Source organism: Ranitomeya imitator, chromosome 2 (assembly GCF_032444005.1).
Source record: "Ranitomeya imitator isolate aRanImi1 chromosome 2, aRanImi1.pri, whole genome shotgun sequence".
NCBI lineage: Eukaryota > Metazoa > Chordata > Amphibia > Anura > Dendrobatidae > Ranitomeya > Ranitomeya imitator.
Window position 1 is genome coordinate 55535652 of NC_091283.1, and position 27777 is coordinate 55563428.

The 27777-nt window shown below is 46.2% G+C and overlaps 1 protein-coding gene across 1 annotated transcript in view; it reads right to left on the reverse strand.

Annotated features, from left to right (window-relative positions):
- The window catches only part of MAP3K10 (mitogen-activated protein kinase kinase kinase 10), an 86455-nt gene that overhangs the window by 27930 nt on the left and 30748 nt on the right, over positions 1-27777 (reverse strand). Inside the window, 1 exon segment of the mRNA XM_069746773.1 lies at positions 14114-14294. Coding sequence (XP_069602874.1) covers positions 14114-14294 — 181 coding nt within the window.

The following is a 27777-nucleotide window of genomic DNA, read 5'->3' on the forward strand; positions in this document are numbered from 1 at the left end:
GCCATCACCTCATAACCGTTAGGCACGAGACTGTTAATTGAGCTACGCCATTACCTGAGCCCCAAATCTGACTGAAAAACTGAGAATCCGCCATTACAGAGCGCGCGGCGGGCGGGAGCAGCAGGGGGCGTGTCATTGTGGGCGGCACCAAGCTGAGCGCTCTTACGTCAGAGCAAGGGGAAAACCAATCCTGCTGCACAGCGGAACGAATCTACACTATCCCGACGGAAGCGGAGGACCGGAAGGGTCCAGATTAACTAAGGGGGCACAGTATGTCGCAGCACGGAGACGCCGCAGCACCCGGCGACGCTAATGCAGCTGAAAGACAGAGTGTCAATAGAGAGTCCGGTAGCACAGCGGTGCAAGGAGTGGCGCCCATCATGCCGGTGCTGATGCCATATACCCCGGGTGGCCCGTGGCTTCCAATGTATGAAGGTGAGCCTAATACCCTTGACGATTTCAGAGAAAAGATGCTGGCCCATTTTGACATGTTCCCCGTGGGTGAAGTTCAGCGTGTTAGTCTCCTGATGATGCAGTTAAGTGGCCATGCTAAGCGAGAAGTCACAGCATGGGCAGCTGATCTAAAAGGCACTGTTGAACGCATATTTGCTGGATTAAAAGCTACGTTTGAAACCACGGCCAGCAGCAAAGCTAAAGTACGATTCTTTAATTGCAAACAAAAAGTTAATGAGGACGTGAGAGACTTTGCCTTAAACCTGCAGGAAGCCCTTAAATCACTTACACTGGCTGAACCCATTTTTAACACCGGAGCGGATAAACTGCTAAGAGATCAATTTATTGAGGGACTCTACACCCCTTCTCACCGGGGGCATGTGAGCATGCTTGTTTTTAAGAACCCTGAATTGACATTTGCCCAATTAAAGGAGAGCGCTATACGTCTCCAGCTGGCAGAGGCACCTCGGGATCAGGATCCTGCGCAACCCATGGCAGAGGCTCCTCAACAACAGGGAGTGCCAGTGACATCAGCTATGTCCGGGGCCATTGCTAAGCCCCTGGGGCCCAGTACTAATGAGGCTCTTCAACAAAAGCTTGACTCTTTAACTGATATTGTTGCTTCAATGGCTAAAACCATGCAGGAGATGAGAGGACCCAAGATGGAGTTGGCAAACCATAGAGAAGATGTTCCATGGATGAGACCCCGGAGATACCCGACATGGAGAGGACGACCCCGCGACCGCTACCAAGCGGATGGACAGCCCATTTGCCGCCGTTGCCAGCAGCCAGGCCACTTTGCACGAGATTGTGATTTAAACGGGAATCCCCTGGGAATGCGGGCCGCTTCGCAGGAATGAACTTTCAAGGCCCAACACCCTGGCACGACAGGTACATCGGAGGACGACCCATTATCCCTATCGTGCTGGACGGAATTCCCCTCAACGCTTTGCTGGACACAGGTTCCCAGATTTCATCTATACCGTATATCCTTTATAAGAGGTACTGGGCTGATGCAGATATTGATAAAGGGCCCTCTGATGTTGAACTAGATATATGGGCCAGTAATGGTAAGTTGGTACCGAAACTAGGATTCAGAGAGATGACCATAAAGATTGGTAAAGTAGAAATGAAGAAACAGGGTATAATTGTTGTTGATGTTGACCGGCGGAACTGTGAACCAACTGTATTGATAGGAATGAATGTGTTAGAGAACTGCTTTTCCAAAGTTATTTCTGTCTTACAGCAAATTGCTGAAACTGCCCAATCCTGCCAACAGAGAGTTCTCCGGAGGGAAATAAAAGTATTGATGTTAAGGCAACAGGTAGAAGTTGCAGGTGGAGAAATCGGCAGTGTGAGGGTAAGTGATCCGACATCTATTGTAATCCCACCAAAAACAGAAATGCTGGTATGGTGTAGAGCAGCCATTGGTACTAAGGGACGAGATTATCAAGCCTTAATAGAACCAGTGTACACCGACAGCAGGCCCACTATACTCACAGCACGAGGGGTAGTCGAGGTACACCGGGGACGAGTGCCGGTACGACTTTTGAACTGTGGAGAGGAAGAGGTCACTTTGCCAAGGTATGCTACAGTGGCAAAGCTATATACTGTTGACAACAATGCCATCACAACCATTGAGCCCTTAGAACCAACCTGTCAGGTGGAAGTCAACGGCTCAGATGGAGAATTGGAGGATTGGTGCCAACAGCTACACGTGGGCATAAATTCAACACCTACCCATCAAAAACAAGGGGTGTATAGGCTAGTGACGGAATATGAACAAGTCTTCAGTAAACACCCATTGGACTTCGGACGGATAGAAGGGGTAGAACACTGTTGTGAATTCTGTGGTCACAAGTGGTATTGCAGTCTCTGGGCGTCCTCCCTCAGGTGTTTTGGTGAGCTCGTTGGCTGCCTTGCTATTTAGCTCCACCTGAGTCTGTCTTCCTTGCTCCTTGTCAATGTTCCAGTGTTGGATCTGAGCTACTGCATCTTTCCTTGGGCCTGCTGCTCTGCTAGATAAGTGCTTCTAGTTTGTTTTCTGTTTTTTCTGTCCAGCTTGTTATTATCTTTTGCTGGAAGCTCTGAGAAGCAAAGGGGTGCACCGCCGTGCTGTTAGTTCGGCACGGTGGGTCTTTTTTGCCCCTTTGCGTGGTTTTCGTTTTAGGGTTTTTTGTAGACTGCATAGTTCTCTTTGCTATCCTCGCTCTGTCTAGAATATCGGGCCTCACTTTGCTGAATCTATTTCATTCCTACGTTTGTCTTTTCATCTTGCTAACAGTCATTATATGTGGGGGCTGCCTATTCCTTTGGGGTATTTCTCTGAGGTAAGTCAGGCTTGTATTTCTATCTTCAGGCTAGTCAGCTCCTCAGGCAGTGCCGAGTTGCATAGGTAGTGATAGGCGCAATCCACTGCTGCTTCCAGTTGTGTGAGGACAGTTCAGGTACTGCAGTCTACAGAGATTCCACGTCTCAGAGCTCGTCCTATTGTTTTGGGTTTTTGCCAGATCTCTGTATGTGCGCTGATTACTGCACGCTGTGTTGCCTGATTGCCAGCCATAACAGTACAAGGAGCCAATTCAATGATTTCCAATAGAGGGAAAAAAGAAATCCTGACATCATTTTTTTTTCTTAGCTCTGTCTTCAGTCTTTTTTTTCCCCTAGACATTAGAGTGCTTCAGGACACAGCTGTGGACATGGATATTCAGGCTCTGTGCTCCTCAATGGATAATCTCGTTGTAAATGTACAAAAGATTCAAGATACTATTGATCAGAAATCGATGCTAGAACCAAGAATTCCGATTCCTGATTTGTTTTTTGGTGACAGAACTAAGTTCCTGAGCTTCAGAAATAATTGTAAGCTATTTTTGGCCTTGAAACCTCATTCTTCTGGTAATCCTATTCAACAGGTTTTGATTATTATTTCTTTTTTGCGCGGCGACCCACAGGACTGGGCGTTTTCTCTTGCACCAGGAGATTCTGCATTGAGTAATATTGATGCATTTTTCCAGGCGCTGGGATTGCTTTACGATGAGCCTAATTCAGTGGATCAAGCTGAGAAAAATCTGCTGGCTTTATGCCAGGGTCAGGATGATGTAGAACTATATTGTCAGAAATTTAGAAAATGGTCAGTACTCACTCTGTGGAATGAATCTGCACTAGCGGCTTTGTTCAGAAAGGGTCTCTCTGAAGCTCTTAAGGATGTAATGGTGGGATTTCCTATGCCTGCTGGTTTGAATGAGTCTATGTCCTTGGCCATTCAGATCGGTCGTCGCTTGCGCGAGCGTAAATCTGTGCACCATCTGGCGGTATTGTCTGAGAGTAAGCCTGAGCCTATGCAGTGCAACAGGACTATGACTAAAGTAGAACGGCACGAACACAGACGTCTGAACAGACTGTGTTTCTATTGTGGTGATTCTACTCATGCTATTTCTAATTGTCCTAAACGCACTAGGCGGTTCGATAGCTCTGCCGTTATTGGTACTGTACAGTCCAAATTCCTTTTGTCCATTACCTTAATGTGCTCTTTGTCATCATATTCTGTCATGGCGTTTGTGGATTCAGGCGCTGCCCTGAATCTGATGGATTTGGATTATGCTAAACGTTGTGGATTTTTCTTGGAGCCTTTGCGGTGTCCTATTCCGTTGAGAGGAATTGATGCTACACCTCTGGCCAAGAATAAGCCTCAGTACTGGGCCCAGCTGACCATGTGCATGGCTCCTGCACATCAGGAAGTTATTCGCTTTTTGGTACTGCATAATTTGCATGATGTGGTCGTGTTGGGGTTGCCATGGCTACAAACCCATAATCCAGTATTGGATTGGAACTCTATGTCGGTAACCAGCTGGGGTTGTCAGGGAGTACATGGTGATGTTCCATTTTTGTCTATTTCGTCATCCATTCCTTCTGACATCCCAGAGTTCTTGTCGGACTTTCAGGATGTATTTGAAGAGTCCAAGTCTGATGCCCTTCCTCCGCATAGGAATTGTGATTGTGCTATCGATTTGATTCCTGGTAGTAAATTCCCTAAGGGTCGTTTATTTAATTTGTCCGTACCTGAACACACCGCTATGCGCAGTTATGTGAAGGAGTCCCTGGAGAAGGGACATATTCGCCCATCGTCGTCACCATTGGGAGCAGGGTTCTTTTTTGTAGCCAAGAAGGATGGTTCGCTAAGACCGTGTATTGATTACCGCCTTCTTAATAAGATCACTGTTAAGTTTCAGTATCCCTTGCCATTGATTTCTGACTTGTTTGCTCGGATTAAGGGGGCTAGTTGGTTTACTAAGATTGATCTTCGTGGTGCGTATAATCTGGTGAGAATCAGGCAGGGAGATGAATGGAAAACGGCATTTAATACGCCCGAGGGTCATTTTGAGTATCTGGTGATGCCGTTCGGACTTGCCAATGCTCCATCTGTTTTTCAGTCTTTTATGCATGACATTTTTCGTGAGTATCTGGATAAATTCTTGATTGTTTACTTGGATGACATTTTGATCTTCTCAGATGATTGGGAGTCTCATGTAAAGCAAGTCAGAATGGTTTTCCAGGTACTGCGTGCTAATTCCTTGTTTGTGAAGGGATCAAAGTGTCTCTTCGGTGTGCAGAAAGTTTCATTTTTGGGGTTCATCTTTTCCCCTTCTACTATCGAGATGGATCCGGTTAAGGTTCAGGCCATCCAGGATTGGACTCAGCCGACATCTCTAAAGAGTTTGCAGAAATTCCTGGGCTTTGCTAATTTTTATCGTCGCTTCATCTGTAATTTTTCTAGCATTGCCAGACCATTGACCGATTTGACCAAGAAGGGTGCTGATTTGGTTAATTGGTCTTCTGCTGCCGTGGAAGCTTTTCAGGAGTTGAAGCGTCGTTTTTGCTGTGCCCCTGTGTTGTGTCAACCTGATGTTTCTCTTCCGTTCCAGGTCGAGGTTGATGCTTCTGAGATTGGTGCAGGGGCGGTTTTGTCACAGAGAGGTTCTGGTTGCTCAGTGTTCAAACCATGTGCTTTCTTTTCCAGGAAATTTTCTGCTGCTGAGCGTAATTATGATGTGGGCAACCGAGAGTTGCTGGCCATGAAGTGGGCATTCGAGGAGTGGCGTCATTGGCTTGAGGGTGCTAAGCATCGCGTGGTGGTTTTGACTGATCATAAGAACCTTACTTATCTTGAGTCTGCCAAGCGCTTGAATCCTAGACAGGCCCGTTGGTCGTTATTTTTTGCTCGTTTTGATTTTGTGATTTCATACCTTCCGGGCTCTAAAAATGTGAAGGCGGATGCTCTGTCTAGGAGTTTTGTGCCCGACTCTCCGGGGTTATCTGAGCCGGCGAGTATCCTCAAGGAAGGAGTCATTGTGTCTGCCATCTCCCCTGATTTGCGGAGAGTGTTGCAGAAATTTCAGGCTAATAAACCTGATCGTTGTCCGGCCGAGAAACTGTTCGTCCCTGATAGGTGGACTAGTAAAGTTATCTCTGAACTTCATTGTTCGGTGCTGGCCGGTCATCCAGGAATCTTTGGTACCAGGGAGTTGGTTGCTAGATCCTTTTGGTGGCCGTCTCTGTCGCGGGATGTGCGTGCTTTTGTGCAGTCCTGTGGAATTTGTGCTAGGGCTAAGCCCTGCTGTTCACGTGCCAGTGGGTTGCTTTTGCCCTTGCCGGTCCCGAAGAGGCCTTGGACACATATTTCGATGGATTTCATTTCTGACCTTCCCGTTTCTCAAAAGATGTCTGTCATTTGGGTGGTCTGTGATCGCTTTTCTAAAATGGTCCATCTGGTGCCCTTGGTTAAATTGCCTTCCTCCTCTGATTTGGTGCCTTTGTTCTTCCAGCATGTGGTTCGTTTGCATGGCATTCCTGAGAATATTGTTTCTGACAGAGGTTCCCAGTTTGTCTCAAGGTTCTGGCGAGCCTTTTGTGGTAGGATGGGCATTGACCTATCTTTTTCCTCGGCCTTCCATCCTCAGACTAATGGCCAGACCGAACGAACCAATCAGACCTTGGAAACATATCTGAGATGTTTTGTTTCCGCTGACCAGGATGATTGGGTGTCATTTTTGCCGTTGGCTGAGTTCGCCCTTAATAATCGGGCCAGCTCGGCTACCTTGGTCTCTCCATTTTTCTGCAATTCTGGGTTCCATCCTCGTTTCTCTTCAGGACAGGTTGAGTCTTCGGACTGTCCTGGTGTGGATTATGTGGTGGACAGGTTGCAGCAGATCTGGACTCAGGTAGTGGACAATTTGACCTTGTCCCAGGAGAAGGCTCAGCTTTTCGCTAATCGCAGACGCCGTGTGGGACCCCGACTTCGTGTTGGGGATCTGGTTTGGTTATCTTCTCGTCATATACCTATGAAGGTTTCCTCTCCTAAATTTAAACCTCGTTTTATTGGTCCGTATAGGATTTCTGAGATTCTCAATCCGGTGTCTTTTCGTCTGACCCTCCCAGACTCCTTTTCCATACATAATGTATTCCATAGGTCGTTGTTGAGGAGATACGTGGCACCTATGGTTCCATCTGTGGAGCCTCCTGCCCCTGTTTTGGTGGAGGGGGAATTGGAGTATATTGTGGAGAAGATTTTGGATTCTCGTGTCTCTAGACGGAAACTCCAGTATCTGGTCAAATGGAAGGGTTATGCTCAGGAAGATAATTCCTGGGTTTTTGCCTCTGATGTCCATGCCCCAGATCTTGTTCGTGCCTTTCATGTGGCTCATCCTGGTCGGCCTGGGGGTTCTGGTGAGGGTTCGGTGACCCCTCCTCAAGGGGGGGGTACTGTTGTGAATTCTGTGGTCACAAGTGGTATTGCAGTCTCTGGGCGTCCTCCCTCAGGTGTTTTGGTGAGCTCGTTGGCTGCCTTGCTATTTAGCTCCACCTGAGTCTGTCTTCCTTGCTCCTTGTCAATGTTCCAGTGTTGGATCTGAGCTACTGCATCTTTCCTTGGGCCTGCTGCTCTGCTAGATAAGTGCTTCTAGTTTGTTTTCTGTTTTTTCTGTCCAGCTTGTTATTATCTTTTGCTGGAAGCTCTGAGAAGCAAAGGGGTGCACCGCCGTGCTGTTAGTTCGGCACGGTGGGTCTTTTTTGCCCCTTTGCGTGGTTTTCGTTTTAGGGTTTTTTGTAGACTGCATAGTTCTCTTTGCTATCCTCGCTCTGTCTAGAATATCGGGCCTCACTTTGCTGAATCTATTTCATTCCTACGTTTGTCTTTTCATCTTGCTAACAGTCATTATATGTGGGGGCTGCCTATTCCTTTGGGGTATTTCTCTGAGGTAAGTCAGGCTTGTATTTCTATCTTCAGGCTAGTCAGCTCCTCAGGCAGTGCCGAGTTGCATAGGTAGTGATAGGCGCAATCCACTGCTGCTTCCAGTTGTGTGAGGACAGTTCAGGTACTGCAGTCTACAGAGATTCCACGTCTCAGAGCTCGTCCTATTGTTTTGGGTTTTTGCCAGATCTCTGTATGTGCGCTGATTACTGCACGCTGTGTTGCCTGATTGCCAGCCATAACAGAACACACAATCCCCACCGGTGACCATCCCCCAATAAAAGAAAGATATAGACCCATACCGCCCGCTCACTATCAATGTGCAAAAGATATGCTGAGGGATATGAAACAGGCCGGGGTAACAAGAGACAGCTGTAGCCCCTGGGCGGCCCCTCTAGTGATTGTCAAAAAAAAAGATGGAACCATGAGAATGTGCGTAGACTACCGGCAGATTAATAACATCACCCATAAAGACGCCTACCCCTTGCCTAGGATAGAAGAGTCCTTGACTGCTTTGAAATCTGCTAATTATTTTTCCACCTTAGACTTAACAAGCGGGTATTGGCAAGTCCCTGTGGCTGAGAGAGATAAGGAAAAGACGGCATTCACCACACCAATGGGTCTAAGTGAATTTAATCGCATGCCGTTCAGACTCTGCAATGCATCCGGTACCTTCCAGCGGCTGATGGAATGCTGCCTCGGACACAAGAACTTCGAGACCGTCCTCCTGTACCTAGATGATGTGATCGTCTACTCAAAGACTTACGAACAACACTTAAAAGACCTGGCAGAAGTGTTCGAAGCCTTATCCAGGTATGGCATGAAAATCAAGCGATCCAAATGTCACCTTCTCAAGCCAAAGGTACAGTACCTGGGACACATCGTGAGTTCGGAGGGAGTAGCACCGGATCCCGAGAAAATAAGCGCCATAAGGGATTGGCCAAGACCTACCAACGCAAAAGAAGTGAGGCAATTCCTGGGATTGGTGGGTTACTATCGCAGATTTATAAAAGGATTTACCAAGTTGGCAGCACCCTTGCAAGACGCCTTGGTAGGGCAGACGAAGAAACCTTCAAGCCGAAACCCTCCTTTCCAGTGGAACGACGAAAGGGAAGACTCCTTTGAACAGCTAAAGAAGGCACTAACCGGTGAAGAGGTTCTGGCATACCCAGATTACCATCAACCTTTCATCCTCTACACCGATGCCAGTAATGTGGGACTAGGAGCGGTGCTGTCACAAAAGCAAGAAGGTCGGGAGAAAGTCATCGCCTTTGCAAGTAGAAAGCTCCGGCCTACTGAAAGAAATCCAGAAAATTATAGCTCCTTCAAATTGGAACTACTGGCAGTAGTTTGGGCTGTGACTGAACGTTTCAAACACTATCTGGCCGCTGCAGAATTTATTGTCTATACTGACAACAATCCGTTGACCCACCTGGACACAGCCAAATTAGGTGCGTTAGAACAGCGATGGATAGCCCGGTTATCTAATTACAACTTCAAGATCAAGTATCGAGCAGGTCGCAAGAATGGAAATGCCGATGCCCTATCCCGGATGCCACACTTGAGAGATGTAGAAGAAGAAATGGGGGAGCTTGAAGAAATTGAACTACCAGCCTTCCATCATCCCAAGGCAAAACATCATCAGTCAAGTACCTATCAGAAACAACAAGAGGTGAATTTTAATCCGTTAGCACACCATAGATGGGCTGACACCCAAGACAGCAATCCGGCTGTGAAGTTGGTGAAGGAACTGTTAACTGAGCAAAGTGCATATCCCGATGAGGATGCCCCAGAAGAGACGCATCAACTCTGGAAAGAGAGAGGCAAAATGTTCCTGTATCAAGGGAAGCTCTGTAGAAGGTACACCAATCCGAAAACACATGAATTGGTTTGGCAGATTATCGTGCCTAAACAAGATGTCAAGATGGTCCTCGAAGCTTACCATAATGGTGCTGGTCACTTCGGTTGGAAAAAGTTAGAAGTACTTCTAAGAGAAAGATTTTATTGGGTCGGGATGAGAAAATCAATCGAACAGTGGTGCAGAAATTGTGGCCCGTGCAACCTCAGAAGAAACGATCAAAAGAACCAAAGAGCACCACTGCAGCCCATAATCACCAAACAACCACTTGAACTTGTAGCCATAGACCACGTGAAGTTAATACCAAGCCGGTCCGGCTATGTCTATGCCTTGACCATCGTGGACCATTATTCACGCTTCTTGGTAGTAGTACCCGTAAAAGATCTGACAGCAAAAACAGCAGCCAAAGCGTTCCAAACGTACTTTTGTAGACCCCATGGATATCCGGAACAGGTTCTCACCGACCAAGGTACAGCCTTTGAATCAGAGATCTTCAGAGAATTCTGTAATATGTATGGTTGCAAAAACATCCGGACGACGGCCTATCATCCACAAACAAACGGCTTATGCGAGAAGATGAACCATATTGTAATAGACCTACTAAAGACTTTACCTGAAACAGAAAGGAATCAATGGCCAGAGAAATTGCCTGACTTGGTGGATCTGTATAATCATGTCCCGGTGAGCTCCACCAACTGCACCCCAGCTTACCTTATGCGTGCAAGACCCGGCCAATTACCAATCGATCTAGAAATGGGAATTCTGAAACCAGACGCAGAAGTTCAAGACTCCAATTGGGATATCACACGGCAAAAGCAGTATCGCCAAGTGCAAGAGAGTGTGGAAAGAAGCCTTCAGCAAACTAGAGAAAGACAAGAGCGAACTTTCAACCAGAATGCTCTAGCGACCCCATTAAGACCGGGTGACCAAGTGCTCAAGAGAAACCGTCGAACCAACAAACTAGACAATCAGTGGGAAGCCGTACCCTACACAGTTTTACCAACAAGAATGGATAATCCTAAAATGTGTCTCATTAGCAAAAAGGGAGGCTTAACATCTGTACTAGTGTCAAGAGACAATCTTAAATTGTGTCCGGAAGCATTGAAAGAGCCAGAAGTTGTCCAGTCAGAACCAGAAGTTATTCAACCCATACAGGTTCAACCAGTAAAGGAAAAAGAAGAGGAAATGTATCACACTTGTATAGGAGACTTTCCCAAAACCCTACTAACATACCATGGTGCAGTAGTGGTTCCCATGGTGGCCTTTTACCCAAAACCGAACCCAATACCAGAAGTCCCAAGACAGGAAGAGGCTGACCCCGTACTACAGGAGGTTCCAGGCCAGGAAGAACAGATTCCTGATCAGAGTAATCCCATTCACGGTGGACTTGCCAACTCCATAGTCGTGGAATTATCTTTAGCAGAGCGGGCAGATACTACATCCGCAGTAGACAGTAGTACACCACATGAAGAGACACCGCTATTACGTAGATCACAGCGTAGTACCCAGGGTCAATTACCGGCCAGGTATGCAGATTACCAACTATAAAACTATAGTCATTGTTATCATTCTGCAACGTTTAAGCCCAGTACCTACAGAGACTTGTCTGTATGAACTTATTGCATATTCTTGAACTTTTTATCAGCCCGGAGGCACTAAATCAAAGCTCCGGAAAGACTGCTTTTTGAACTTTGCTTTTTGCTCTTTTTGAACTTTCTTTAGACTTTATATTGACAACTTCGTTGGAAAAATGGAACTAAATTCCTGGACACAAAGTGCAGTGCCTTTCCTAGTACCTTCAAGGATAAGACTGTATTAATGGACGCTATTCGAAGTGACTTTTTACAGAACTCTATTTTTGTTTCCTTGAGTGATTTTTGTAACTTTTCATTTTTAAGACTCTGTACATATTAATTGTTATTTCAAAATGTTATCGTCCCACAGTCCCGGAGTACTGTTCTTAACTAAGGGGGAATGTGGCATCCCTAGGGGTATTTGCCACAAAAATAGTTACTGACAATAAATACAAATACTAAGGTAGCAAAACTGCACTACCACCTCCGGCCAGAAGGGGGAGCTCCAGAGACTTCCCTTAATCCATTCTGGTCTGAGAGAAGAAATGGCAGTTGGGCTAAGGAGCTGAAAGTGAGAGGTCATACAGTTGAATATCTAACAGCCCTATGACGGTTTCCAGGCCCAAATCACCGGCCTGAGGAGAAAAGGGACAGAGAAAAAGGACATTGTGAGAACCGGGTAGCATTAATCACTACCCAGAACAGGCGCAAAGACGGATACCGGATCCGTGGCTGTATTCATTACATATAATACAGCAACCGGAAAAACGTGAGGTGATATCAGCTTCACTAGGGCCGGACGCAGCAACAGACACAGAGTTCAGCGGTACTCCCGGAGGGGGTAAGTCGATAAAAGGACTCGGGTTGCCCGTCGAACCAGGACCCGGAGGAGACAGATTGGGCCGGCAGCTAGTTCACATACAGCAGCAGGGCCACACAGAAACTGCGTACAATAAGAGGCGAAGACCCCGGCAGGGTCAAAGTAATTCAGAGTTCCCATACAGACTCCGGTGACAGGACTGGTTGTAAATCCCTTTATGTTAAAGTAAACTGGTTAAACGTTTCAACGCCTCAGTCTTTCATTTGGACAATAGCCATCTATCCAGGATCGGGATCGTCACCGCTGAGAGAACCTGTTGCTGATCAAGTAAGTGCCTGTCCCCTCACGATACCCCTTACACTGCCCGCTGCCTTGGGGTCATCCTTGATTCTGACCTTTCATTCACCCCCTACATCCGATCATTGGCTCGCTCTTCTTACCTGCATCTCAAAAACATTTCTAGAATTCGCCCTTTTCTTACTTTCGACTCTGCAAAAACTCTTACTGTTTCACTTATTCATTCTCGTCTGGACTATTGTAACTCTCTACTAATCGGCCTCCCTCTTGCAAAACTCTCCCCGCTCCAATCTGTCCTGAATGCTGCAGCCAGGATCATATTCCTCACCAACCGTTACACCGATGCCTCTACCTTGTGCCAGTCATTACACTGGTTACCCATCCACTCCAGAATCCAGTACAAAACTACTACCCTTATCCACAAAGCACTCCATGGCTCAGCACCACCCTACATCTCCTCCCTGGTATCAGTCTACCACCCTACCCGTGCCCTCCGCTCCGCTAATGACCTCAGGTTAGCATCCTCAATAATCAGAACCTCCCACTCCCGTCTCCAAGACTTTACACGTGCTGCGCCGATTCTTTGGAATTCACTACCTAGGTTAATACGATTAATCCCCAATCCCCACAGTTTTAAGCGTACCCTAAAAACTCATTTGTTCAGACTGGCCTACCGCCTCAATGCATTAACCTAACGATCCCTGTGTGGCCTATTTATTAAAAAAAAAAAAAAAAAGGTTCCTCGCATCATGTTCTCATACACTTTATGCAGTATTAGCCCTCTGTGTCTGTACTGCTACATACTTAGGCAGATAACTGGTTCATGCAGCTTTACATGAACACCTGAGCCTTACACTATGGCTGGTCCGAATAACTAAAGCAATTGTTACCATCCACCTCTCGTGTCTCCCCTTTTCCTCATAGTTTGTAAGCTTGCGAGCAGGGCCCTCACTCCTCCTGGTATCTGTATTGAACTATATTTCTGTTATGCTGTAATGTCTATTGTCTGTACAAGTCCCCTCTATAATTTGTAAAGCGCTGCGGAATATGTTGGCGCTATATAAATAAAAATTATTATTATTATTATTATTACACTGTGCATTGCCTGAGGCCACAGCACCGGGTCAAGCCACCCGTGACATCCCGCTTAAGAGACAGACCCCATTGGTCCGGTGCTGGGTACCCCGGTCTCCTGGGCGTCACAATTGCATCCGCTAAAAATGGAAATCCCAACAGCATGCCGGGTCTATCATACCAACAGACTTTACTGACTTATAATGGGGTCCATCAGGCTTCTCCAAAGTGTCTCTCATTTAGCTGGACACCTCAACAAAATATATGACGGGGGCTCTTAAACTCAATGGACTGTCGAGTAATATACAGGTGTTTTGGGGCCTCCAAAGTGGGAGATATAGTGATAGAAACTCTTCAATCAAAAAGCTAAAAGTCTGGAATGGGTGAAACCTTTTATTAAAAGGGACCCTCATATTATGTTCTCCTTACTTTGCGGAGCGCTGGCTATGGCATGGACATGCTAATTAGAACCCTTAGCCTGCTCTGCTTTTACTTAGGGAATCCTAATCCTGACCTGACAGATTTGCTTTAAAGAGAGTCGGTTATGATAAAATTACTGTTCATACCACCCATGGTGTGGCAGGGCAGATCAGAGCACCTTCCCATGTATTTGTTTTCCACCGTCCTCCGCCCTCCTCTGACTCCTATAAAGCCAGAGATGTCAATCAAGGAACAGCAGGACAGAGATTGATGGAAAACAGGTAGGAGGAAAGGTGCATCGAACTATTGGGATAAGACAAGAACGTTTAGCGTTCCCAACAATGATGATATCACCAGGAAACAGACGTTACCTCCACACATCACTGCTCTTGGAAAATAGAGAAAGACGGATGACTTCCGGAGCCATCCAGGCATAGGTGCCCGCTGCACTCATCTTTGTCGTCTTCTGCCACTCTCTGGCCAGACCAAAGTCTGTGATCTTTAAGGTCTTGTTAAATAAATCGTTGTTCTCAATCTTCTCAAGTATTAAGACTGTAGGTGGGAGAGACAGAAGGCAGGTCTATTAATACATGATTTTCGTAAAATCGCCTTATTAATAACAGACATTTATATTGCTTTCATTTATGGTAATGTAACCCAACTCCAACTTTAATCCAGCACTAGATGATCCAAGAACTGCATTTATTCACTGATTAAAGGGTCTGTGTCACAATCAATACTTATCATTTATCCACAAGGTGGGTGATAAATGTATGACTGGTGGGGTCCGGAAGGCCAAAAATGTGAATTCCACGTCCATCGGGTGAATGGAACAGTAGAGTGCATGCGGAACCATTACTCCATTCATTGTCTATTGAAGTGGTTGTCAGGCATGCTCACTGCTGCCCCATTTGTGGCATGAAAGGGGGTCCTAATGATCCTAATGGTCAAACCTCCACTGGTCATGCATTTATCTCCTACCCTGTGGATGCGTGATAGCTACAGTTCACAGAATAACCCATTTAATTGGAGTTCTAGGCGGAATCGGGAAAAACCAGTGGACGTCCACATAAACAAGGATAGATCACAACGACTCAGTGTAGTTTTTGCTTGCATTTGAAGACAATTTTGCAACTATGGGACCATCATTTAGTCACAATGTCTACCAGGGTTTATAGAATACATTTGTCCCATTCTCTCCTTCACACACCCAATCCTATGAGTCCCAGCAGAAGACAAGCTCCACTGAAACTTAGAGGAGACGTTTGCTGCTGTGGTCCATTATTCTGGATTAGTTTCAAATGAAAAGGTTATTTCCTAGATAGGTAATAGCTTATGGTCCGATGGCTGGAACCCCCAGCGATCCTGACTACGGGGCTTGAATTGATAGGAGGAGCACATGCCTAACCATCGCTCCAATCTTTACCTATATGACTGTCGGAAAAAAACGTGCACAGCAGAGGTGTTGGTAAAAATCTAAAACATGTGGAGTACCATGGGATGACTGGTAGTTCAGTAAGTAAAACTACATGAGAATTTAGTTAATACCCAGTCATAAAGCATAAAAATAATACCGCCAAATAGTAACCAAATAATAGTACCACCATAATGTGACTATACAATCCCAAAATTAAACAATCTGGTCAGTCATAGATTGATAAATAGTGAGAGGAGTGATGTTCGACCACTTGGGAAACAGTTTGGAAACCTGGGGTGAATTATTTCTACGGGTGATCACCGGATTGATAAAAAACAGTTTGACAGTGTCCGTGTGTCTCGTGTTTATTATAGTTTCAGTCTAAGATATTATACAAAGAGGAGAACGATCCTGTTAATAATTACTTGTCCTTAAAAAGCTGAAATGATCCGTGACAACGGCTGCTTCCCCCGATGTGCAGGGTTCTGGGTTGTGAGATGCAAAATCTTTCCTCACTGTTCCCTCTTTTGCTTGCACACTTTGCATGTACAATGCAAGAACATATAGACCGGTTATTATAGGAAGGATTAATGGCGATTAGTCCAAGTAGCGAAGTATCATCAATGAAGGGAAATATCTGATTGATCTGGAGCCCGGGCCCTTTATGGAGCTCATAAATGTCTCGTAACTTTTTATCATAGATTCTTCTATTACAATTTTCAAGGTGGTTCTTTACTCGAGAATATATTCAGCACAAGTCTTGGAATTGGTACATAGTAAACCTTATGGCTTGGCTCTCACTGGGCGTCCTGGTTATGCTTTGTTTTCCCAGCAAGAAAATATTTAAGAACTAAAGGTACGTCACCAGAAACAGCAAACTATGGTACGTTACAGAGGATATACGGTACATACATATACACACTATACAGAGAAAAGTATATGGGACACGTCTTACTCAATGAATTCCGTTTCTTCTTTCAGTCCCGTTCCCCCAGAGAATAACATCGGGCCTCTCAGTGTATAACTTTAGTCCCCTCAGCGCCCCTGGTGTATTAGATCCGGCCCTTCGTCTCCGGTGTATAATAACCTCCAGCCTCATTGCCCCAGTGTATAACATCTGTCCCCCCGCCATTCCATCTGCCTTTACTAACGTGACATAATGGCCGGTGGTGCAGAGCTCACTGATATCAGCGCGGTCCTGTAATAGGAGCCACCGGGGTAACAAGTCCGTCCATCACATTTCTTCCCTCCTAAATCTTCCCTATCAGCTGTGAGTGATATTATTGAGAAGTGGAAAGAACAGCAGTAAATCAGCCACAGAGTGGAGACCCTGTAACATTACAGTGCGGGGGGCCGAGTGCTGAGGAGCAGAGGGCAGAAAAGTCACCAACACTCTGCTGACTCCATAACTGCAGAGTCCAGACCTCCTCTGGTAATAACATCAGCACAAACACTGCGCCCCCGCCGGGAGCTTCATGGCCGAGCAGCTGCATGCTGCCTTACATCACCAAGCACAAGGCTGAGCATCAAATGTAGTGGTGTAAAGCTGCCACCACTGGACTCTGGAGGAAATATGTTCTGTGCAGTGACGGATTGCACTTCTCTATCTGGCGTCTGATGGACGCGTCTGGGTTTGGTAAATGGTAGTAGAACGTTACCCGCCTGACTGTATAGTGTCCACTGTACAGTTTGGTGAAGGGATAATACTATGGGCTTGTTATCAGAGATCAGAATTGGCCCCTTAGTTTCAGTGAAGGGAAATCTTAATGATTCAGCACAAGATATTGTGGATAATTATAACTTCCATCTTTGCGGGAACCGTTTGGGGAAGACCCTTTTCTGTTCCCCATGGCTGTGTCCAGTGCACAATATCTGTAAAGACATGGTTGCGGGAGTTTGGTGGAAGAAGATGAGCGCCGCACAGAGCCCGGACCTCAGACCTGTCTAACACCTTTGGGATGAACTAGAATGGAGATTATGATCCCGGCCTCTCCCCAACATCGGGGTCTGACCTCACCAATGATCTTGTGAATGAAGGGGCAACGATTCCGACCTGGGAAGAGCTGTGTAGTAGCTGGACCAGACTTAATAATGAGCTGCTTCAGCCTGAGAGAAACTGGTTGACTACTCTGTGCCCTGTAAGTGTCGTGTTATTTCATTCATGTAAGACCGGTGAAGTTATTCCAATCGTTCTTGGAAGTAAAGTCAGATATTTATTGAGTGTCTCTCAACCTTTGTTAGAGCGTTGGCAATTAGGATTTTGGACTCAGACATAGTACTCCGAAGGATGGTGCACTGATCCAGGAGGTCTAGAGTCTGGTGCAAAAGGAAGTCAACTTTAGATGGGGCACGATGCCCAAGACTTACAGCTTGGAAGTAACAAGAGAGTTTACAGTTCAGTGGACCACTGTTGGGCACATTGCATGCTTGGTCAGACTCTGGCTGTGTTCACACCTCCTTGTGCAGGTGATTAGGCTTCCAGTTATACATAGTAATTATCAATATCAACCATAAGCATACGTTCACACATGGAGCATACGCAGTGGATTTTCAGTCTGCATATTACAGAAGCAGCGCTAGGTAAAAATCTCATCCGCACCCTGTGGAGAATATCCTCTGCGTTAATTTACATGTGCCGTGGATTTGACGACAACTTTGCTATGTTCACATTTGCAAAAAAAATGATTACCGTACTCGCTCCAATGTATCTAAAAATGAAATACAAATTAACAATGCATCTCCATGGTAACAGACTACAAGCAAATTCCGAGTAGTCTGATCCTCCCATATACTGTACCTTTCCTCTAATTCTGCCTTATCTAGCAAATTTATGCAAGGAAGAAGAATGGGAGATACACCAAAGAGCGATCTCGATGATTAGACTAGATTGGATATATCATTGATGCCACCTGTGCAGCCTCACAAGTGTCAACAAGGGAAAGGAGCCAATTTCTACCTCCAAAACAGGTGACATTTTGCATAATAATGAGCCATTGGACTGCAAAGGGCCCATGTACGGTTCTGGCACAGGGGCCCTTTTCTGTCTGTGTCCGCTAGTGGATCAGACTACACAGGGTTGGGTTGTAGTCTGTTACTATGGAGATCCATTGTTCTGCATAGAAGTTCAAGATACTTCAAAAAGGAGAATAACAAAATATACAGGGTCACTTTTCCATAGGGAATTCTAGCTGATTTTCTATAGAATTGTTTCATGCAAATGTGTATTTGTATATCTGGAAAAAAAAAACACTTAGGAAATCAATTTAATAACGTGAAAAGTCAAACAAATACTTGAATTACTAAACCGAGCAGCGTTCGGACTCACTGGCAATAGAATGGCCGACACAGCAGAAGTAATGTGGAGTCCGCTGAAAACATCACCGAGAACACAAATACATTGTAAAAAGGCAAGACCACACAAATTAGATGATGAATGCCGGCAGCAGAGGGGACAATACAGGGGTGAGCGGGGTCATCCATTTTCTTATGAAAGGTACAAATACATTGAAGGGGCTAAAAAGGACTGACATGCTCATGACCTATCTATAAGCCAGGAAATCACTATCGGATTGGTGGGGAATTCAATAATGTCCCAAGGCTTCGGATATGTAGAAGTTTAGGTCGATAATTATACCTGGCAGATTTCGTGTAAACATTCCTGCAATCTAAAATCGGTTCCATTTATCTGAATGGGACTGTTATAGCAGCAAGTACCATTTATTTCTGCAGGCCTCAAGTGTGAATTTACCCTTAAATAGCATCTGTAGGGGAAATGTCTTGCTATTTGAACCCTCCCCAGCAGATGGAACAGTATCTTGACCTTCTTCAATCAGCTGATCGCTGCTACATTTATAGCATGTTGTAAAATGAGTCCATAGATTTCTCAATTCTTTGATATAACTTTAATATTTTTCTCCAAGCCCTTTCATTTCATCCATCACCTACTCTAAAATGAAAAAAGCATTGTCAGCTTAAAGTAAAGCTCCTCCTATCTCTTCATCATTATTAGGTATACTAGATGGTGGCCCGATACTAACGCATAGGGTATTCTAGAATATGCATGTCCACGTAGTATATTGCACAGCCACGTAGTATATTGCACAGCCACGTAGTATATTGCCCAGCCACGTAGTATATTGCCCAGTCACGTAGTATATTGCCCAGCGACGTAGTATATTGCCCAGTCACGTACTATATTGCCCAGTCACGTAGTATATTGCCCAGCTACGTAGTATATTGCCCAGTCACGTAGTATATTGCCCAGTCACGTAGTATATTGCCCAGCTACGTAGTATATTGCACAGCCCACGTAGTATATTGCCCAGTCACGTAGTATATTGCTCAGCTACGTAGTATATTGCCCAGTCACGTAGTATATTGCCCAGCTACGTAGTATATTGCACAGCCCACGTAGTATATTGCCCAGCCACGTAGTATATTGCCCAGCCACATGGTATATTGCCCAGCCACGTGGTATATTGCCCAGCCACATAGTATATTGCCCAGCCACATAGTATATTGCCCAGCCACGTAGTATATTGCCCAGCCACATAGTATATTGCCCAGCCACATAGTATATTGCCCAGTCACGTAGTATATTGCCCAGCGACGTAGTATATTGCCCAGCCACGTAGTATATTGCCCAGTCACGTAGTATATTGCACAGCCACGTAGTATATTGCCCAGTCACGTAGTATATTGACCAGCCACATAGTATATTGCCCAGTCACGTAGTATATTGCCCAGCCACGTAGTATATTGACCAGCCACGTAGTATATTGCCCAGTCACGTAGTATATTGACCAGCCACGTAGTATATTGCCCAGCCACATAGTATATTGCCCAGCCACATAGTATATTGCCCAGCCACATAGTATATTGCCCAGCCACGTAGTATATTGCCCAGCCACGTAGTATATTGCCCAGCCACATAGTATATTGCCCAGCCACATAGTATATTGCCCAGCCACGTAGTATATTGCCCAGCCACGTAGTATATTGACCAGTCACGTAGTATATTGCACAGCCATGTAGTATATTGCCCAGTCACGTAGTATATTGCCCAGCCATGTAGTATATTGACCAGTCACGTAGTATATTGCACAGCCACATAGTATATTGCCCAGCCACGTAGTATATTGCCCAGCCATGTAGTATATTGACCAGCCACGTAGTATATTGCCCAGCCACATAGTATATTGCCCAGCCACATAGTATATTGCCCAGCCACATAGTATATTGCCCAGCCACGTAGTATATTGCCCAGCCACGTAGTATATTGCCCAGCCACATAGTATATTGCCCAGCCACATAGTATATTGCCCAGCCACGTAGTATATTGCCCAGCCACGTAGTATATTGACCAGTCACGTAGTATATTGCACAGCCACATAGTATATTGCCCAGCCACGTAGTATATTGCCCAGCCATGTAGTATATTGACCAGCCACGTAGTATATTGCCCAGTCACGTAGTATATTGCCCAGTCACGTAGTATATTGCCCAGCCACGTAGTATATTGCCCAGACACGTATGTAACAGGTTAAAAAAAGAGTTCAAATAAAAAATAAACATATACTCACCTTCCGACTGGACTAAAGCATCTGCCAACTCCTGGACAGTCTGTGGTGCAACGTGACGTTGGTGAATGTCAATGAGGCATGATGTCCCAGATATGCTTGATTGGATTCAGGTCTGGGGGACGTGCAGGCCAGACCATAACATCAATGCTTTCATCATGCAGGAACTGCTGACACACTTCACCACATGAGACCTAGCATTGTCGTCATGCATCAGAAAGAACCCAGGGCCAAGTGCACCTGAATTTGGTCTTACAATGGGTCTGAGGATCTCATCTCGGTACCTAATGGCAGTCAGGCTACCTCTAGGAGCACATGGAAGGGTGTGCGGCCCTCCAAAGAAATGCACCCTTGCACCATTACTGACCCACAGCCAAACCGGTCATGCTGGAGGATGTTGCAGGCAGCAGATCACTCTCCAGACTCTGTCACGTCTGTCACATGTGCTCAGTGTGAACCTGCTTTCATCTGTGAAGAACACAGGGCACCAATGTCGAATCTGCCAATCTTGGTGTTCTCTGACAAATGCCAATTGCCCTACACGGTGTTGGGCTGTGAGCACAACACCCACTTGTGGACGTCAGGCCCTCATATCATCATCATGGAGTCTGTTTCTGACAGTTTCAGCAGACACATGCACATTTGTGGCCTGCTGGAGGTCATTTTGCTGGGTTCTGGCAGTGCTCCCCCTGTTCCTCCTTGCACAAAGGGGGAGGTTGCGGTCCTGCTGCTGAGTTGTTACCCTCCTACAGCCCCCTCCATGTCTTCTGGTGTACTGGCCTGTCACCTGGTATCTGCTCCATGCTCTGGACACTCTGCTGACAGACACAGCTACCCTTCTTGCCACAGTTCGCATTGATGTGCCATCCTGGATGAGCTGCACTACCTGAGCCACTTGTGTGGGTTGCAGACACCGCCTCATACTACTGTACTGTACCTCTAGGGGTGAGAGCAATGACAAAATGCAAAAGTGACCAAAACAACAGACAAAAAAATTAGAACAGAAAAATGGTCTGTGGTCACCCCCTGCAGAACCACTCCTTTAAAGGAGCTGTCTCGCTAATTGCCTATTATTCCTATCTGTTGTCTGTTCCAGTTGCACAACAGCAGGAGAAATTGATTCACAATTGGTGTTGCTTCACAAATAGACATTTTGATTTCACAGAAGTGTGATCGATCTGGAGTCACATTGTATTGTTTAAGTGTTCCTTTCATTTCTTAGAGCAGTGCATATATATATGTAAAATGATTACGGTAATCTGAAAAATGTTGCCCCATTTAAAGATAAAGACAGGGTAATTTTTAAAAAATGAATATTTGATATTGCTGCAACCATAACCGTATCAAAATATAATATCTGTCCCATAACGTAAACTCCATGAAAAAAATGAAATGCCAGAATCATACTGATATGTAATTTTTATTACACAATGAAGGTCATAAAAATTAAACAAAAACTACACACAAAAAAATTGCAGAATTGAGATTTTTTCCATTACACCTCACTGGGGATTCTTTCCCTATTTTTCAGTACATTATATGGTAAAGTGAATGTCGGCCTTCAAAACTACAACTCGGCCCAATAAAAAACAAGCCCTCATATGGCAATGTTGATGTATGGAAGGAGGAAAATAAAGAAATTGCAAAAACGGTTGTTTTTTCCAAGGGGTTAAAGCAGTAAGAGCTTTGGTTTCCTGATACAGAGCTCCAAATCCTCTGCATAGATATAGATGTGAGACATAACTTACTGCAGGCAACCTGCAGCCACCACTAGAGGGAGCATTGGAGGTCACCGTATACAAGTACACACTGAGCTATGCAGGGAGCGCCCTCTAGTGGTGGCTGCAGGTATCTTGCATATTATCTTTTCCAGACCCATGGAAAATAAGATGAGAAATTTCAGCAGCCACATTGGTTGTTACCCAATTTTTATTTAATTTTCTGTTTGGGTGGGAGTGATTGCATTTTTATTTTATACACCACTTGATTCCAAGAAAGCCCAGGTCACGATCATGGTCATTTTCAGCCCTGACTTTTTCGTCCCTTAGCTGCACCTCCTTCAAGGTCTGAGGCCTCAAGTAACAGTGCAGTATCACAGGTACCTGCACAGACAACAAATATACACGCACCAAACGTAGAGCTCTCCAGCGGCAATTTACTATGTCAATAGTCACCATGTCTAGCATAGAACATTTATGCAAAAGAATGGCCGGGTATATACAAATGACGGGAAGCCTTTGAGGAATTAACCCTTCCTGACAAACTCACAACACAAAATATTTTACCTCCAGAAAATCCATTCCCACCTCGGCTGAGAGTCTAATAAACCAATAATCAAGATATATATGTGTTCACCTCAGTTATGGGGACTTGTGTAAGTACGTACAATAACAAGTGAATGGATGTCATGGCAATGTAAGGGTTAATCCCGACACAGAGGAGAAAGTCAAACAGGTTTCAGGAGAGAGTAGAGGAGTGTGTGAAAGGTCAGCGTCTACCGATACTGGAGTGGTGCAGCGCACACCTCCCACTCACACAGCACTACTACACCTTGACACAATATGGGCACTACAACATGGGCCCAGTGACACTACACGTGACATGACATGGACTCTTCCATTAGGGCAGAGAAGGGCACTGCTACTACATCATGATGGAGACACAGCCACTAGGCCAGAGAAAGGCACTGCTACTACACCATGGAGAAACAGCCACTAGGCCAGAGAAAGGCACTGCTACTATATCATGGTGGAGAAACAGCCACTAGGCCAGAGAAAGGCACTGCTACTACATCATGATGGAGACACAGCCACTAGGCCAGAGAAAGGCACTGCTACTACATCATGATAGAGACACAGCCACTAGGCCAGAGAAAGGCACTGCTACTACACCATGGAGAAACAGCCACTAGGCCAGAGAAAGGCACTGCTACTATATCATGGTGGAGAAACAGCCACTAGGCCAGAGAAAGGCACTGCTACTACATCATGATGGAGACACAGCCACTAGGCCAGAGAAAGGCACTGCTACTACATCATGATAGAGACACAGCCACTAGGCCAGAGAAAGGAACTGCTACTACATCATGATGGAGACACAGCCACTAGGCCAGAGAAAGGCACTGCTACTACATCATGATGGAGACACAGCCACTAGGTCAGAGAAAGGCACTGCTACTACATCATGATAGAGACACAGCCACTAGGTCAGAGAAAGGCACTGCTACTACACCATGGAGACACAGCCACTAGGCCAGAGAAAGGCACTGCTACTACATCATGATGGAGACACAGCCACTAGGCCAGAGAAAGGCACTGCTACTACATCATGATAGAGACACAGCCACTAGGCCAGAGAAAGGCACTGCTACTACATCATGATGGAGACACAGCCACTAGGCCAGAGAAAGGCACTGCTACTACATCATGATGGAGACACAGCCACTAGGTCAGAGAAAGGCACTGCTACTACATCATGATAGAGACACAGCCACTAGGTCAGAGAAAGGCACTGCTACTACACCATGGAGACACAGCCACTAGGCCAGAGAAAGGCACTGCTACTACATCATGATGGAGACACAGCCACTAGGCCAGAGAAAGGCACTGCTACTACATCATGATGGAGACACAGCCACTAGGTCAGAGAAAGGCACTGCTACTACATCATGATAGAGACACAGCCACTAGGTCAGAGAAAGGCACTGCTACTACATCATGATGGAGACACAGCCACTAGGCCAGAGAAAGGCACTGCTACTACATCATGATAGAGACACAGCCACTAGGTCAGAGAAAGGCACTTCTACTACATCATGGAGACACAGCCACTAAGCCAAAGAAAGGCACTGCTACTACATCATGATGGAGACACCGCCACTAGGTCAGAGAAAGGCACTTCTACTACACCATGGAGACACAGCCACTAGGTCAGAGAAAGGCACTGCTACTACATCATGGTGGAGACACAGCCACTAGGCCAGAGAAAGGCACTGCTACTACATCATGATGGAGACACAGCCACTAGGCCAGAGAAAGGCACTGCTACTATATCATGATAGAGACACCGCCACTAGGTCAGAGAAAGGCACTTCTACTACATCATGATGGAGACACAGCCACTAGGCCAGAGAAAGGCACTGCTACTATATCATGATAGAGACACCGCCACTAGGTCAGAGAAAGGCACTTCTACTACATCATGGAGACACAGCCACTAGGCCAGAGAAAGGCACTGCTACTACATCATGATGGAGACACAGCCACTAGGTCAGAGAAAGGCACTTCTACTACACCATGGAGACACAGCCACTAGGTCAGAGAAAGGCACTGCTACTACATCATGGTGGAGACACAGCACTAGGCCAGAGAAAGGCACTGCTACTATATCATGATGGAGACACAGCCACTAGGCCAGAGAAAGGCACTGCTACTATATCATGATAGAGACACCGCCACTAGGTCAGAGAAAGGCACTTCTACTACATCATGGAGACACAGCCACTAGGCCAGAGAAAGGCACTGCTACTACATCATGATGGAGACACAGCCACTAGGTCAGAGAAAGGCACTTCTACTACACCATGGAGACACAGCCACTAGGTCAGAGAAAGGCACTGCTACTACATCATGGTGGAGACACAGCCACTAGGCCAGAGAAAGGCACTGCTACTATATCATGATAGAGACACCGCCACTAGGTCAGAGAAAGGCACTTCTACTACATCATGGAGACACAGCCACTAGGCCAGAGAAAGGCACTGCTACTACATCATGATGGAGACACAGCCACTAGGTCAGAGAAAGGCACTTCTACTACACCATGGAGACACAGCCACCTCCCACTCACACAGCACTACTACACCTTGACACAATATGGGCACTACAACATGGGCCCAGTGACACTACACATGACATGACATGGACTCTTCCATTAGGGCAGAGAAGGGCACTGCTACTACATCATGATGGAGACACAGCCACTAGGCCAGAGAAAGGCACTGCTACTACACCATGGAGAAACAGCCACTAGGCCAGAGAAAGGCACTGCTACTATATCATGGTGGAGAAACAGCCACTAGGCCAGAGAAAGGCACTGCTACTACATCATGATGGAGACACAGCCACTAGGCCAGAGAAAGGCACTGCTACTACATCATGATGGAGACACAGCCACTAGGCCAGAGAAAGGCACTGCTACTACATCATGATGGAGACACAGCCACTAGGTCAGAGAAAGGCACTGCTACTACATCATGATAGAGACACAGCCACTAGGTCAGAGAAAGGCACTGCTACTACACCATGGAGACACAGCCACTAGGCCAGAGAAAGGCACTGCTACTACATCATGATGGAGACACAGCCACTAGGCCAGAGAAAGGCACTGCTACTACATCATGATGGAGACACAGCCACTAGGTCAGAGAAAGGCACTGCTACTACATCATGATAGAGACACAGCCACTAGGTCAGAGAAAGGCACTGCTACTACATCATGATGGAGACACAGCCACTAGGCCAGAGAAAGGCACTGCTACTACATCATGGAGACACAGCCACTAAGCCAAAGAAAGGCACTGCTACTACATCATGATGGAGACACCGCCACTAGGTCAGAGAAAGGCACTTCTACTACACCATGGAGACACAGCCACTAGGTCAGAGAAAGGCACTGCTACTACATCATGGTGGAGACACAGCCACTAGGCCAGAGAAAGGCACTGCTACTACATCATGATGGAGACACAGCCACTAGGTCAGAGAAAGGCACTTCTACTACACCATGGAGGCACAGCCACTAGGCCAGAGAAAGGCACTGCTACTACATCATGATGGAGACAGAGCCACTAGGCCAGAGAAAGGCACTGCTACTATATCATGATAGAGACACCGCCACTAGGTCAGAGAAAGGCACTTCTACTACATCATGGAGACACAGCCACTAGGCCAGAGAAAGGCACTGTTACTACATCATGATGGAGACACAGCCACTAGGTCAGAGAAAGGCACTTCTACTACACCATGGAGACACAGCCACTAGGTCAGAGAAAGGCACTGCTACTACATCATGGTGGAGACACAGCCACTAGGCCAGAGAAAGGCACTGCTACTACATCATGATGGAGACACAGCCACTAGGTCAGATAAAGGCACTTCTACTACACCATGGAGACACCGCCACTAGGTCAGAGAAAGGCACTGCTACTACATCATGGAGACACAGCCACTAGGCCAGAGAAAGGCACTGCTACTACATCATGATGGAGACACAGCCACTAGGTCAGAGAAAGGCACTTCTACTACACCATGGAGACACAGCCACTAGGCCAGAGAAAGGCACTGCTACTACATCATGATGGAGACACAGCCACTAGGCCAGAGAAAGGCACTGCTACTACATCATGATTGAGACACAGCCACTAGGCCAGAGAAAGGCACTTCTACTACACCATGGAGACACAGCCACTAGGCCAGAGAAAGGCAATGCTACTACACCATGATAGAGATACAGCCAATAAGCCAGAGAAGGACCTTTTGACCACAGTCAATATGCCAAAGATAGGTAATGTTACTACACCATGATGGAGACACAACCAATAGGCCAGAGAAGAGCACTGCTACTACACGATAATGGAGACACAGCCTGCCAGTACCTGTTGTGCCTTCCTGCATACCAGCTGTGACCATCAGCACCTGCTGTGTATTCCTGTATACCAGCCTTGCCTGATAGCACTTACCGTGCTTTCCTGTATATCAGCCGTACCTGCCGATACTAGCTGAGCCTTCCCCTTCCTGGCCGGTCCAGCTTCCTGTCCCTTTGGGGGTCAGCTGCCGTGTGTTTGAGGTCTGTCCTGGAGTAGCACCTGGGGTTCATCTGTAGCCAAGTCTAACCACACCATCAGGGGCTCTAGCAAAGAATCAGGTGTTCATCAAGTCATACCCCTCCAGGTCCTCCTCTGTCCACATCAAAGTAGTTCCACTACCATGTACGTTACAAATTGCTGAGGTCACCTGCTGGCTCTCCATCCACTCCAATA